The 13738-nt window shown below is 39.4% G+C and overlaps 1 protein-coding gene across 2 annotated transcripts in view; it reads right to left on the reverse strand.

Moving 5' to 3' along the window:
• Positions 1-13738, reverse strand: part of klf12b (Kruppel like factor 12b) — a 60050-nt gene that overhangs the window by 32069 nt on the left and 14243 nt on the right. For both annotated transcript variants that reach the window (XM_060929538.1, XM_060929537.1), the window contains exon 2: positions 5646-5728. In XM_060929538.1, the coding sequence (XP_060785521.1) occupies positions 5646-5711 (66 nt within the window). In that variant the 5' untranslated portion in view covers positions 5712-5728. The remainder of the gene's footprint in view (positions 1-5645; positions 5729-13738) is intronic.

Here is a 13738-nt window from a genome sequence, read left to right on the forward strand (position 1 = left end):
AATTAATCCATCAACGTGTAGCATTCAATTTATTCTGGACCATTAAAGACGCCGCCTTCCGCGTAGAATCATACGTCATCCTCGCCGCCATATTGGATGGGGCAAAGCGGAGAATAAAGATACCTCATTCATGTGCTGTGTTTAACTGTACCAACAGGTTTACCATCCAAACGAGATCACATGGGATTACCTTTCACAGGTGAGACTGGAAAAATACTTTTCATTGTATTTGGTCATTATAACGTAACTTTACGAACAGATTTTCCTGACTTTGTGGCTAATATGAAGTCTCGCGCATAATAGTTTATGCGCATGCGTCCTTACTTCTTCTATTGTCCTGGTGTCTCCGATGGGACCGTTTTACAGCGCACCTAGAGGTGTGGCATGTGTATTGCATCGTTTTCAGCAAGCGTTGCATTGCCATATGTACCTGATATTTTACTGATCCGTTGCCCATGTGGACGCGATATTTTTTTAATAAAATCTCATTGCCGTTGTCGTGTGGATGTAGCCTTAGTTTCTCGGTCGTTAGCCTGTGCTACTTGCTTTCAATAGCACTGGCTTGACTGCTTTATTAACATTCGCTAACACTACTGATGAACGACTCATGGTTAAGCTTGCGTTGGCCTTCGAGAAGGCCTAGTGCAATAAACTTTTGGTCCATCCCACGACAGTAACCCTTTAATTTCTGAAGTAAATTTGATAGAAAATGAGGCCAAATTAGAATTAGAGGAGAATAATTAGAGTTAAATTATGAAAGAATGAAAGCAACTAAAGAATGAAAGAAATTAAATATAACATTTGAAATGCTGACATGTTTGGGCCTTCTCTGAAGGACTAGAAGGCCCTGATGGTTCCCCTCTGTTTATAACCTTGCCTATAGTATCTGACTGCAGAGATCGCATTAGGTAAATCCAGTTTAACAAGCATGGCCATAAAAACAGTCAGTTTGTCTAAAGATGGTGTTGAATTACAGATTGCAAGCTAAGCTTGCTAGATTGCCAGTTAAGTAGGCATTCCTTATTCAACTATAATAGCAAGGTTTCCATTGCAGTGTTGTGCAAAACAGCATTTTTTCTTAAGTTGACAAAACACAATTGCAAATGGTCTGCTTCCATTAAATGATATTATGCAATTAAAGCTGGGTTTTCTCCTCTCGCGATAGTTTCCCCTCTCGCGATAGCTCTTAGCGAGCACTCTGTTTTACGGAAAGGTAGCATTTCAATTTGCTCATGTCATGTCATGTCACATGCGAAATGTGAAAAATGTGTTTACATTTCAATTTTGCAACATATTGCTTTATTGAATCATCTGGAAAACTACTTTATATGAACGCAAGACATTTTTTACGATGCTTGAGACTTTTTTCGAAAATCACGTTTCCATTCCTTGTTTTTTAGTATCCAATTTCAAATTGTGCATTAAGCAAGTTAATGGAAACATGGCTACTGAAATGAGCATAAGCTTAATAGATTCAGTTTGCAAAAAGTCTAAAGACTAGCTGTTAAATTATCCACAATACACAGACGCCATCATTTCTATCATAGAGATGGTAGGGGACAAAGTTGCAATGTTTAAATGCTAATTTGGCTATCAGAACAAAACTCACTAAATTAGTCAGGGATTATTTCAGCAAACAGTGACCTGTCAAGTTAAGAGACAACAACGAGGCTTCAATGCGTCAAATGCTGTGACTAACATTAGGAGATGAGACAACAGAGACCCATGCTAAAGTTACTCATATCTCATCATAAACTGTAGCCTGGCAAGCCAGACTAAATGTGAATAGTCTGGCCTCGATCCGTAGACATTTCCGAAGGGGGTAGGAGGAACAAACCGCTGTCTTTCAAACTGTCTCTGTGCGTATAGGCCAACGCTCTGACCAATCAGTGCAACAGTGACTGTGACGTAGTCAGAGCGACAGAAACCAGTGGGGGAGGCCTTGAAATAAATAATTTTTCAAAATGCGTATTAATTAATAAACAGGTTCTAGATATTAAGAAGTTTGGAGATAATGACCACAAGTTTGGAGTCTGTACCACATACACTCATTTTTTTTTCCAAGTGTTTTTCAAGGGTTTGCTTAAACTGTTTTTGAGAGTTTTTATTTAGTGGTGTTTGGTGAAATAATTTCCCTTAAATTTAAAATAACGGGAAAATAAGAAACAATCAAAAAGTAATGTTTCAAAGCTGTTTATTAATTCTTCGTACTGCACAAACTAGCCCCATCCTTTTGGCTACGAGCGGAGCTAGCTGGTAGATCAGACTTTTGCCATAGCCGGTCGGCAAAACAGCGAAAACGTCCTTCTTGAAAAGGAATGAGCGGAGAGCCTCTTCCTGCTCATGTTTCAACGAAAACTCCAAGTCTAATTCTTCTAAAACTGATTCCAAAGCGGAGTCAAACGCGTGCTGTTCACTAGCCATAGCCATCTTTCCTGCTGTGCTTTCTCCAGCGTCGCGCAGCTTTGTCGTCACTCCTGCAAAAGCCCGCCCAAAGAATCCAAACAAAAACCTTGCGTTGTGATTGGCAGGCACGATTTGATGCCCGGGGTGTTTTTGTTTATATGGTGCGAGGCTAGACCCACTCGCTAGGCAAAAATATTTTTGGCTGCTAGGCGGGTGGGTCTAGTTTACTAGGCTACATAAACTGTCATGTTGATTGTTTTTATATTTACCTTGCCGGGACGGAGTCCACCAGGGGGTGAGGTATTGTTTTCGGTTGGGTTTCTTTGTTTTTTTGTTAACGATATTATTACAGGAAAACTGCTGGACCAATCTTCATGAAACTTTCAGGATAGATGGGCATTGGTCTCAAATAGAACCTCCAACATTTTGAAGGTCATCCGGTCAAGGTCACCAAAAAAGTCAAAATCGTTTTTGTTGTGGCTACTGTCTCAAATAGAGGCGCTAGCCATTATGTCATCGTGCTGTAAGAATGTAAGAGTGTAACAATCGCACACTGCACATGTGCATACACGTGCTCCAATTAAAATGGCCAGTGAGTGTATACAATTTGGTTCACCATTCGAAATAAATGGACTAGACTAAAGAAATAGCTTTCAGACATGTTTATGCTTATTACAGAGGGAAAGTGCGTTCCACTGAGCTCTAGTGCCAGGCCTTTTCCAGGAAATAAGAGTTTCGGTCATGGTGACAGCGTGTGTATGTCAGTCTCGGTTCAGAGGTTTCAGTTTCAAAAACTGTAAGAGGTAAGAGTAGAATGATATAAAGTACAGACACTTGGTATATTTTACTTCTGTGATTTTTTTAAATTGTTCATTTTTGGATTACGCTTCATTTTTGTGGCTACTGCCTCATAGAGTAAATATATATGCTATATTTACTGTATGGACATGGTATCAGAAAACAATTTTATTTATAGCCACATGTACCCATAGGGTACCAATTTTTTTCACGATATTGTCCTTCATATTCATCATAAGTGCTACCAGGCGAGGTTTGTTTTGCCTGGCAACACTTGTTTTGTTTTATATTTATTACATACTTAATTACAGGCTAAATCAGTAAACAGCCATTGCTTTCACTTTAAAATGCTATGACTTTAATTGTGACTAACCTGCAAACAAAAGAGAAGCATTTTTCAGTTCAGGAAAACCTGCAGCTTAGTAGAAATTGTCAAAAGTTCCCTGTGTGATGGGTTTTTCCAGGTCGCTACACATTTAGCAGCAATATCTCATTGAAGTACTTTGTTGTGAGGGACTTGACAAATTTTTTTTTCCATCTTATGAACAATGGGAACATCTCTGGTTACCACTCTGAGGAGTCTGAGGAACTGCAGCAGGACTATTTTACCACAGCCTTAGTTGCAAACGTGATTACTGAATTACTTCTGGTATTCTTTAGCTGTGTTACAACATGGCTTTTTTTTTTGGACAAAACAAGTGTACTACAATCAGGCAAGTGAAGTTAAAATCACATTAACCATGCTGAACTCTCCTTCCAGTCTTCCAAATTCCACCGGATGTACTCTTAAGATGTGTTTAGCATCAAGGAGATTGAGTGTGTGTTTTTGCATTTGCATGTGTGCATACATTATGTATAGTATATAGTATGTGGCTAGAGCCTCCAGGGAAGCACCCCCACATCTCTCTCTCTCTCTCTCTCTCTCTCTCTCTCTCTCTCTTTCTCTGTCACCCACAGCTCTACACTGCATTAAGTTTGAGCTAAATAATAATCCACATTCTCTATCTGGCTTATTCAGGTCCAAAGCAATTTGTTTAAATGTATAAACTAACCAAAACATTACATTCAACTCTGTCAATTAAACAGAACAGTACAAATGATTTGTAGCCAGTGCATTTACAGAGATATAATGTCACTGTGATTAGAGCGTAGGTCATTATAAGACACCTCCATGAAACCACTAAGGATTTTTTTTTGCACACATGGGTGAGTAAAGTGGTCGTAAACTTCCTGTACAATACAACCTAAAATAACCTGCTTTCAATTTCAGCCAAATGAAGATTGCTCTAAATTAAAAGGTCTGTCGGAAAGCCAAAACAACACACAAGTCACATTTCCTTCCCTTGTATGAACGTCATTTCAGTGGAAAGCAGCGTGTTTCTAAACCTCAGTCAACCCACTGGTTCATATTCATTCCTCCTCACTCCTACCACCTCGCCTTCTGTCTCACTGCATTTCACTTTAATTTCAGGCTCGTGTCTGGGGTGGAGCTTATTTAGGTTAGCCTGTTGGGGTGAAGGCTTTCACTCCCATTTCTAGCTTGGTCTTGGCAAGTCTCCACCCAGATGAAGACCACATCTGAAAGTTTGGGATCCTGGTGTGGTGTGATGTCCTTTAAAGGGACACTGTCTGTGTAATACACTTCCCACGATAACTGTTTGTGGATAAACAGAAAGCTAGTAGCGAGTTAGTGCTTAAACTGCATGCTAAATAAACCGCCACACAGACAGAAGTGCTCTGTGTGCAAAATGGCTTGTTTCTAATCGTCGTGGATTACTCGTGGAGGAAATTATCTTTGTTCAGAAAGAAAAAGAAATAAAGTCACTTCACTAGGTTACAGAGTAAAAATATAACATACCGTACAGTTGCATTGTGTACACTAGGAAGTAGGAGTGACTACAAATAAAGCTAGTTGCTTGGTCATCTTACAGTTCAATATTGATAGACATGTAGTTGAAGCAGAGGGAGTGACTGATACACACACACACACGCACACACACGAGATGACAGTAATAAATAAATAAATAAATAAATAAATAATGAAAAATGAAAGAAAGGCAGCAGTGTGTCTGCGCATCTGTGTCTGTGTCTTGCCAAGATGGCCAGCCTGACTGCAGAGGCCCTGACTGGAAACCCTGAGAGCATTCCTGCTTCAGCTGTGAATCTCCCCCCATCCTACAGCTCCATCAGGGCCATACCCCTCCCCACTCGTGTACCTCTAAGTCTTTTGTAACACGCATGGGAGTAATTAATCTATCACAGATCACAGTGAGAAAAGCAAGTTTTGTGTGTGTGTGTGTGTGTGTGTGTGTGTGTGTGTGTGTGTGTGTGTGTGTGTGTGTGTGTGTGTGTGTGAAAGCAAAGGGGTGTGGGATGGCACACTGGATAAACATGGAGAACAAGTGATGCAGGGTGTTGTAAAAAGGCAACAGTGTCCTTACCCCTCTCTCAGATTCCAGAGGCTCTGCTTTGACTCGGACTGCTGGCATTCCGTCAAGCATTAACATCCTGTTATTGATGGCGTCTATGAGGACACAGAGAGAGAGAGAGAGAGAGAGAGAGGTGAACTCTGGGTAAGTCTTGTATACCATAACTAAGCTCTCATACATGATTCTGTAGTATTTTCTGCACTGAAGTGGACTGCAACCCACACTGAACAGGAAACACTGAAAACAATGGAGCGGTTGATGATGCTATGAAGGTATGTAGTTAGTAAACAGCTTTATAGCCCGTAGCACAAATACACATCTGTGATGGCGTTTTCATTACACGCCTGTTAAATGGTGCACACAGATGGTTCTGTGCTTTAATGGGATCATAGACAGTGACTAGGAGCAGACTGATTAGTCTAGATCAAATGTAGAGCAGTTGAACATGTGGCTTACCTTTTCACAAACTAAAAGATTTGCCTGAAAACATTTTGCCTGGAAAACCCTAAACACGGCACATAAACAGGTCACTAGGTATGTAATGTAGCATTGTAATGATATCAATATTGTTATGTTATTGTTAAAAATGAATCTGCACCTGACAGATAACTGAAAACTTATACTGAGCAGAACATTTAAGATGTTTTGAACTATTTATAGAAAGAAAGAAAGAAAGAAAGAAAGAAAGAAAGAAAGAAAGAAAGAAAGAAAGAAAGAAAGAAAGAAAGAAAGAAAGAAAGAAAGCATTACCCAGAGGGGATCCTTCAGGGCCTTCTAGGCCTTCAGAGAAGAACCAAACATATCAGCATTTCAAATGTTATATTTAACTTCTTTCATAACTTCATTATAATTATCCTCTTCTAATTTGGCCTCATTTTCTATCAAATTTGCTTCAGAAATGAAAGGGTTACTGTCCTGAAAACATTAAAATTGAGTTATCCAATGAGATTTTTTGTTTGTTGTCTCTAGGCTGAGAAGAGTTTAGAGCTGGCTCACTCATTGATTAGGACTTCATTGCCGGGACAGAAGGCCATGGCAGTGTATGTTTATGTAGGAAGTGACAGATGAATTAACCAATCAGATTTTGATTTATAGTGGGAGGGACCAAAAATGTATCCCTAGGCCTTCTCAAAGGCCAACATGAACTTAACCATGAGTCAGCGCAGTCAGCGCTGCAGTGAAGTAACCTTCTAGCTGGTGTAGCATTCATCAGTAGTGTTAGCGAATACTAATAAAGCAGTCAAGTCAGTGCTATTGAGAGCAAGTAGCACAGGCTAACGACCGAGAAACTAAGGCCCTGTCCACACGGCAATGGATTCAGGTGAATCTGATAAAATTGTTTATCGTTTCGGCCTGGCGTCCACACGGCACCGGCGTTTTGGGTGCCCCAAAGCGAAATCTTTTGAGAACAGGTTCCAGAGTGAAAAAATCTGGCAACGGCCCCGTTGCGAAGTCGTCTGGATGAGTAGAACGGATTTGTTTACGATAACGTCACAACCACATGACAATCCCGCCAGCAAAAATAGGGAAAAAAAAGGAGCGATCTCACCTCTTCAGATGTTGGTTTAAGTCCGACAATACATTCCTCAAAAAGGGCGTAGAAGAACAAAGTAATCTATCAACGTGTAGCATTCAATTTATTCCGGACCATTAAAGAATTCTGGAGGATCTCAGAATGTTGGCGTACCGGCTTCCATCTACCCCCGTTCATTCCTCTCTCTCTCCATCTACCCCTGTTCATTCCTCTTTCCGCGTCTCCATTCAAAAAACGAGCACGTGATTTAAAGGGACTATAGCCATAGGACAGGGAGTGAGAAGGTGTGCGCGTGTGACAGTGACAGGGAAGAACCTAGGCTCATGCTCGCCCTGAATTTCTCTTAAAGTGAAGGCAGAAGAACGTTCAGTGCCTGGCCAGGCTTTCTATGTATTAATTTACATAGACATTTTAATATGAAATATAAATAAGTGTCTTAGACAATAGATACTATTTTACACTACTAACTAATAATCAAAACTTTATGTGGCTGATGCTACAGAAGAAGGGGTTTATGCGCATGCGTCTACTTCTTCTATTGTTTTGGTGTCTCTGATGGGACCGTCTTACAGCGCACGTAGAGGTGTGGCATGTGTATTGCATCGTTTTCAGTAAGCATTGCGTTGCCATATGAACCTGATATTTTACTGATCCATTGCCCACGTGGATGCGATATTTAAAAAAAAAAAATCTCGTTGCCGTTGTCGTGTGGATGTAGCCTAAGATTTCTGTCTCCAGACGCTTCTTCCTCACACACTCACTACAGTATTTTTCACTCATACTTAAGTATTAATTTCCCTGTGTAACTTATTTAGTTACTTTTAAAATCAACATCGACAACTACACACAACAGAGCAACCTGGCAGCATGCCGCTAATTCCTTGCAAAATCCTTTGCCCTGTTGCTTTTTTTGGTGTGTCTGAAGTCCCAGCTCTAATAGTAACAGTTCGCCACTGGCATTACCAGAAAGCAGTTTTTAAGTGTTAAAGCTATGGCCTGCCTTTTTAAGGACTAGTTAGCCATCCAGGTGTGTGTTTGGTTCAACACATATCTAACAGCAAAATTTTAATGTTCTAAAATGTAAATAAATTGATAATGCAAAAGCAGGTATACGACATCTCACTTTCTACCATTTATCAATATGTGTATCAGCAACAACATCAGCACTGGTACATGACATTTTAATAAAAACACCTGTACACCTTCATGCAATTATCCAGTCTTTCATAACTGAACATTGTGCCCACTGTAGCCTCAGATTCCTGTTCTTGGCTGATGGGAGCAGAACCTGATGTGGTCTCCTGCTTTTATAGCTCATCTGCCTCAAAGTTCAATGTGTTGTGCGTTCTGAGATGCTTTTCTGATCACCACAGTTGTAAAGAGTGTTTATGTGAATTACTATAGCCTTGCTATGAGCTCAAACCAGTCTGGTCATATACTCCTCTGACCTCTCTCATCAACATAGCTTTTCCACTTGCACAGGAACCGTGCATTGGAGGTTTTATTATTATTATTATTATTATTATTATTATTATTATTATTATTATTTTCACCATTCTGTGTAAACTCGAGAGACTGTTGTGCATGAAAATCCCAGGTTATCAGAAGTGTCTGAAATACTCTAAACAGTCATGTCGCAGTCATATTTTGAGATCCTATTTTCCCCATTCTGATGTTTGATCTGAATATTAGTTGAAGCTCTTGAGCTACAGCTGTATGACTTTATGCACTGTGCTGCTTCCATATGATTGGCTGATTGGAAAACTGTAGGAATGCTCAGGTGTACAGATGTTTCTAATAAAGCGTACAGTGAGTGTATTAAATATAAACATTGTTCCAGATGTCTCATATCAGTGCATCTAACCATATTGCAGACCTTAAAAAAATTAATAACATGCTCCATAATATTCTAGAATCAGGATGCATGTTTAACGGCAAATTTTGCCATACCTCTAACTATTTCATCGACTCACACTTCTCACAAATAAGACAAAAAGCTCTGCATTGCCTAGGTGACCAGCTACATCACACACACACACACACACACACACACACACACACACACACACACACACAGAGAGAGAGGGAGAGAGACAAAAAAATATACATACAAAAAGAACCTACAGACAACAGACAGTCTTATAGAAACTGCTTCTCTAAGAAAACTGCCCGAGGTTGCTTTACATTGGAACAAAAGACTGCAGTCTTTATACCACCATCCCCTCTGGCCTGAGCCTCATTGCAAGAGGCACTTGAAAAACAGAAAAGCGAAAAACACATCCACCTCCTGGCCACAAAAGCTAAAGACGAGTAGCGAGACAGGTTTAATGAACTGGTAGAATCTGATTACAAGCTAATATACTTCTCAGAGCATAGCCACAGTGGGAAGATGAAATGGTTTAGTAGTCCCACTGAGGCCATCTCTTCCTCCGTGTCTATTCAATTTGTCATTTTTAAAAGCACTGAAGCACAGAAAGCACATCTACATCAGAAGAAAAGTGATAGAATTCAGTAAAATCACAGGAGATGCATTAATTCTCACAGCTTTTGATGCCAATTTAGCTTTGCATTGCATTAACAGGCATTAACACCGTAAGATTTAATCATACACAAGTCACATTCTGATGTATCTTATGTTCTTGTCCATGCTTTGGACAAGTCATGAAGCAAATGAGAAAATAATGCAAGTTCCTTTGACCCAAGCAGAGCTCACATAGGCCCTGTCCACACGGCAATGGATTCAGGTGACTCCGATACAATTGCTTATTGTTTAGGCCTGGCGTCCACACAGCACCGGCGTTTTGGGTGCCCAAAACGCAATCTTTTTGAGAACGGGTTCCAGAGTGGAAAGATGCCATTGTGAAGTCGTCTGGATGAGTAGAACGGATTTGCTTACGATGACGTCACAACCACATGACTGTGAGTGCTTCACACCGGGTAGAAGTGTAACGAATATCACCAGGATATCACCAGGAAAAAGCCTTACAGAGCACTAGTGAGAGTGAAACACGAGCTTGGATATTATTATTATTATTATTATTATTATTATTATTATTATTATTATTATGTTCAGTGTTAGTTCACAGTAGTAATGCAAGAAGCAGAATAGTGACAGTAATAGTGAAGCAAAAACATGCAATTGTACAAACACTGCAGCTCTACAGCAAAATATTATTTTATGAAATGGTCTGATTCTTAACACCAGTAGTGCCAATGATCTTCTCATTGCGATGCGAGTTGTCAACAAATCCTATAACTTGGTTCATGAAACGCGCTTACAAAATATTTTCACTGTGAATATTTATTGTGTAATGGTGCAAAGTGAGAGAGAGAGAGAGAGAGAGAGAGAGAGAGAGACTCTGCCCTTAGGGCAGAGTCAATCCCACCAGCAAAAATAGGGGAAAAAAGGAGCGATCTCACCTCTTCAGATGTTGGTTTTAGTCCTACAATACATTCCTCAAAAAGGGCGTAGAGGAGCAAATTAATCCATCAACGTGTAGCATTCAATTTATTCCGGACCATTAAAGACACCGCCTTCCGCGTAGAATCATACGTCATCCTCGCCGCCATATTGGATAGGTCAAAGCGGAGAATAAAGATTCATGCGCTGCCTTTAACTGTACCAACAGGTTTACCGTCCAAACGAGATCACATGGGATTACCTTTCACAGGTGAGAAACAACAAATTAATCCATCAACGTGTAGTATTCAATTTATTCCGGACCATTAAAGACGCCGCCTTCCGCGTAGAATCATACGTCATCCTCGCTGCCATATTGGATAGGTCAAAGCGGAGAATAAAGATTAGCTGCGTTTAACTGTACCAACAGGTTTGCCGTCCAAACGAGATCACATGGGATTACCTTTCACAGGTGAGACTGGAAAAATACTTTTCATTGTATTTGGTCATTATAATGTAATTTTACGAACAGATTTTCCTGACTTTGTGGCTAATATGAAGTCTCGCGCATAATAGTTTATGTGCATGCGTCCTTACTTCTTCTATTGTTCTGGTGTCTCCGAAGGGACCGTCTTACAGCGCCCCTAGAGGTGTGGCATGTGTATTGCATCGTTTTCAGCAAGCGTTGTGTTGCCATATGGACCTGATATTTTACTGATCGTTGCCCATTTGGACGCGATATATTTTTAAATAACATCTCGTTGCCATTGTCGTGTGGATGTAGCCATAGTCTCCATATAGCATGAATGCAAACAGTGGATCTTGCACTTTGTGGAGTGAAGGTGAGGGAATGAGGCTGGATCTTTTAGACATCAGACCTTTATGAAGGGAGCCAAAGGAGCCAATGGTAACAGTGCTTCAGGAGGAGGTGTCCTGAGGTAACCTGCTCCCTTATTATTTTAGAAGCAGCATATGAAAAATGCAAGTATAACAGATATGCTCTAAACATCTCCATTACACTTTACTCCTGGCATAGGCCATTGCAACAGTCCAGATCAGCAGTTGGCCCAGGCTGTTTCGGCTTGCAGAGAGCCATCAGCTAGCAAATTAACCTTAGCACACTGGAGTGTGAAATTAGTAGTTGCCTAATTGTCAGCCAGCCAAATGACTCAGAGCCAGATCTACTAAAGCAATTAGTATCCCTTAATATGGTTAACACTTCTGGAGCACTCTATAACAGTGGTCAATAAAGGGTCTTGCCAAAAGAATGCAATTTTATAGATTTGCACTAATAAACAATGCATTTAATAGTGACTTTGCTACATACGGTTAATGGGCCAGTTGGCCATATGCAAATAGTGTACATGACAAAGTTAAAGGAAAATAACTTACAGTCTTTCATCCATTAATCATTTGAGGGAAGATCATGCAAAATAGTAGAAAGTCAGAGCAAATAAAAAGTTGGAGAAAATTAATGAAATGGAAAATGTACTAAACTTTGGCCAATTATCAAAGGCCATTTTTTGCACATTATTGTGTCCAACACTTTACACCGTTCTCTGAAAAGGTGTCAATTAATGCCATGAGCATTTATTGGAGCTTTACTGCCAGGTTTATGCTTTTTCCACAGAAATCTGCTTTTATGCCGCAAGCATGAGGGTTATTTTGTTCATTCTGAAAAATTTCTTTTTTAATAATTACAAAATGTGTAATAATGTCAGCATCATTATAGGATCTTGTTAATTAAGTTGCTTTTGTGATGAAGATCTGGCACATATAGGGCTTATATCAGGAAGACATACAACAATTTTTATTATGTAACAAAGTAATTCAACACACTAAACAGGATATTTGTCACAGTGCCAAATTACCAAATGGTTAGAAAGAATGTATACTGCATATATGTGTGTGTGTATTTTATATATATATATATATATATATATATATATATATATATATATATATATAAACACACACACACACTCTGATTGGCTACTCTACTACTAGGATATCAGTTCATATACTGTGAGTAGAGAAAAACGAAATGGCGGAGCGTGTTGCTGAACCAACCGAGAATGAAATAAAAACTCTACTCGAAAACACCCCCCCCAAATACAAAAAAGCAACAAAATATGGAATTAAAGTATTTGATGGTAAGAACGTATCTTTTTTTTCAAGAATTATTATTATCACATTTTCCACAAATTTCTAGTGTCGTTTCACCGGTTTGTTTACATTCTAAGTGGAAATGATTTTGTTGGATGTTTTATATAAAAATTTACTTTATCGAATTTGCAAAAAAAATAAAAATAAAAATAAAACATTCAAAACAGAAAATAAAACATTAAAAATCCAGTGAATGTGGATAGAATAAAACAGTTATTCCACTCACTCTCATTGTACATGGCTACACGCCTCGTCGGCTATCAGCTCATGTATGACTTGATTTTGTGGACTACCTGTTTATATATATATATATATATATATATATATATATATATATATATATATATATATATATATATTTAAATATGCATGACCTCTTTGGTCCTCTCTGCCTGACCACTTTACTTATTCCACTTTATTCCATATGCAGAATGCATTTATTAGGTGGTTCCAGGTGCAGTTTGCATGATGAGCTACAGCCTTAATAAACTGAATGTTAATGTCAGGCACCTTGCGAATGCATCTTGCAGCCACATCAAGTTGCGTTTTGCGCTGCTCCTACCGACATACATACATCTGGCCTATAGTCTCTTGTTACATGCAAAGAATTTTCCTCCACTAATCTGGCTGTAGTGAACATGTATTGTGATGAGGATGTCTTCAGGTAGTGGTGGACCACGATGATGTTACCATGGCAACCTAAGTTGGTGCACTGAGATTTTCTGTGCCTTTAGATCAACACATGAGCTTTAGCAGTGACCAGAGACCTTGCTGTCTGACAGGCAGATGTTTTTATATGCCTACAAACAAAAACTATATCTGTCATCCATTCACATTATATACCATCACACTCTCCAACAGTAAGGGTGATCAGAAGGAACAATAGATATACGAGGAAAACTCTGGCTGAGCTAACCACACAAAGACCCCACAAGACCTCTCCAATGGGAAATCAATAAGGAGAACAAGCAGTCAGAGGTTTCACAGGAAGTAGTTTAAATGCAT

Source organism: Neoarius graeffei, chromosome 9 (genome assembly GCF_027579695.1).
Source record: "Neoarius graeffei isolate fNeoGra1 chromosome 9, fNeoGra1.pri, whole genome shotgun sequence".
Lineage (NCBI taxonomy): Eukaryota > Metazoa > Chordata > Actinopteri > Siluriformes > Ariidae > Neoarius > Neoarius graeffei.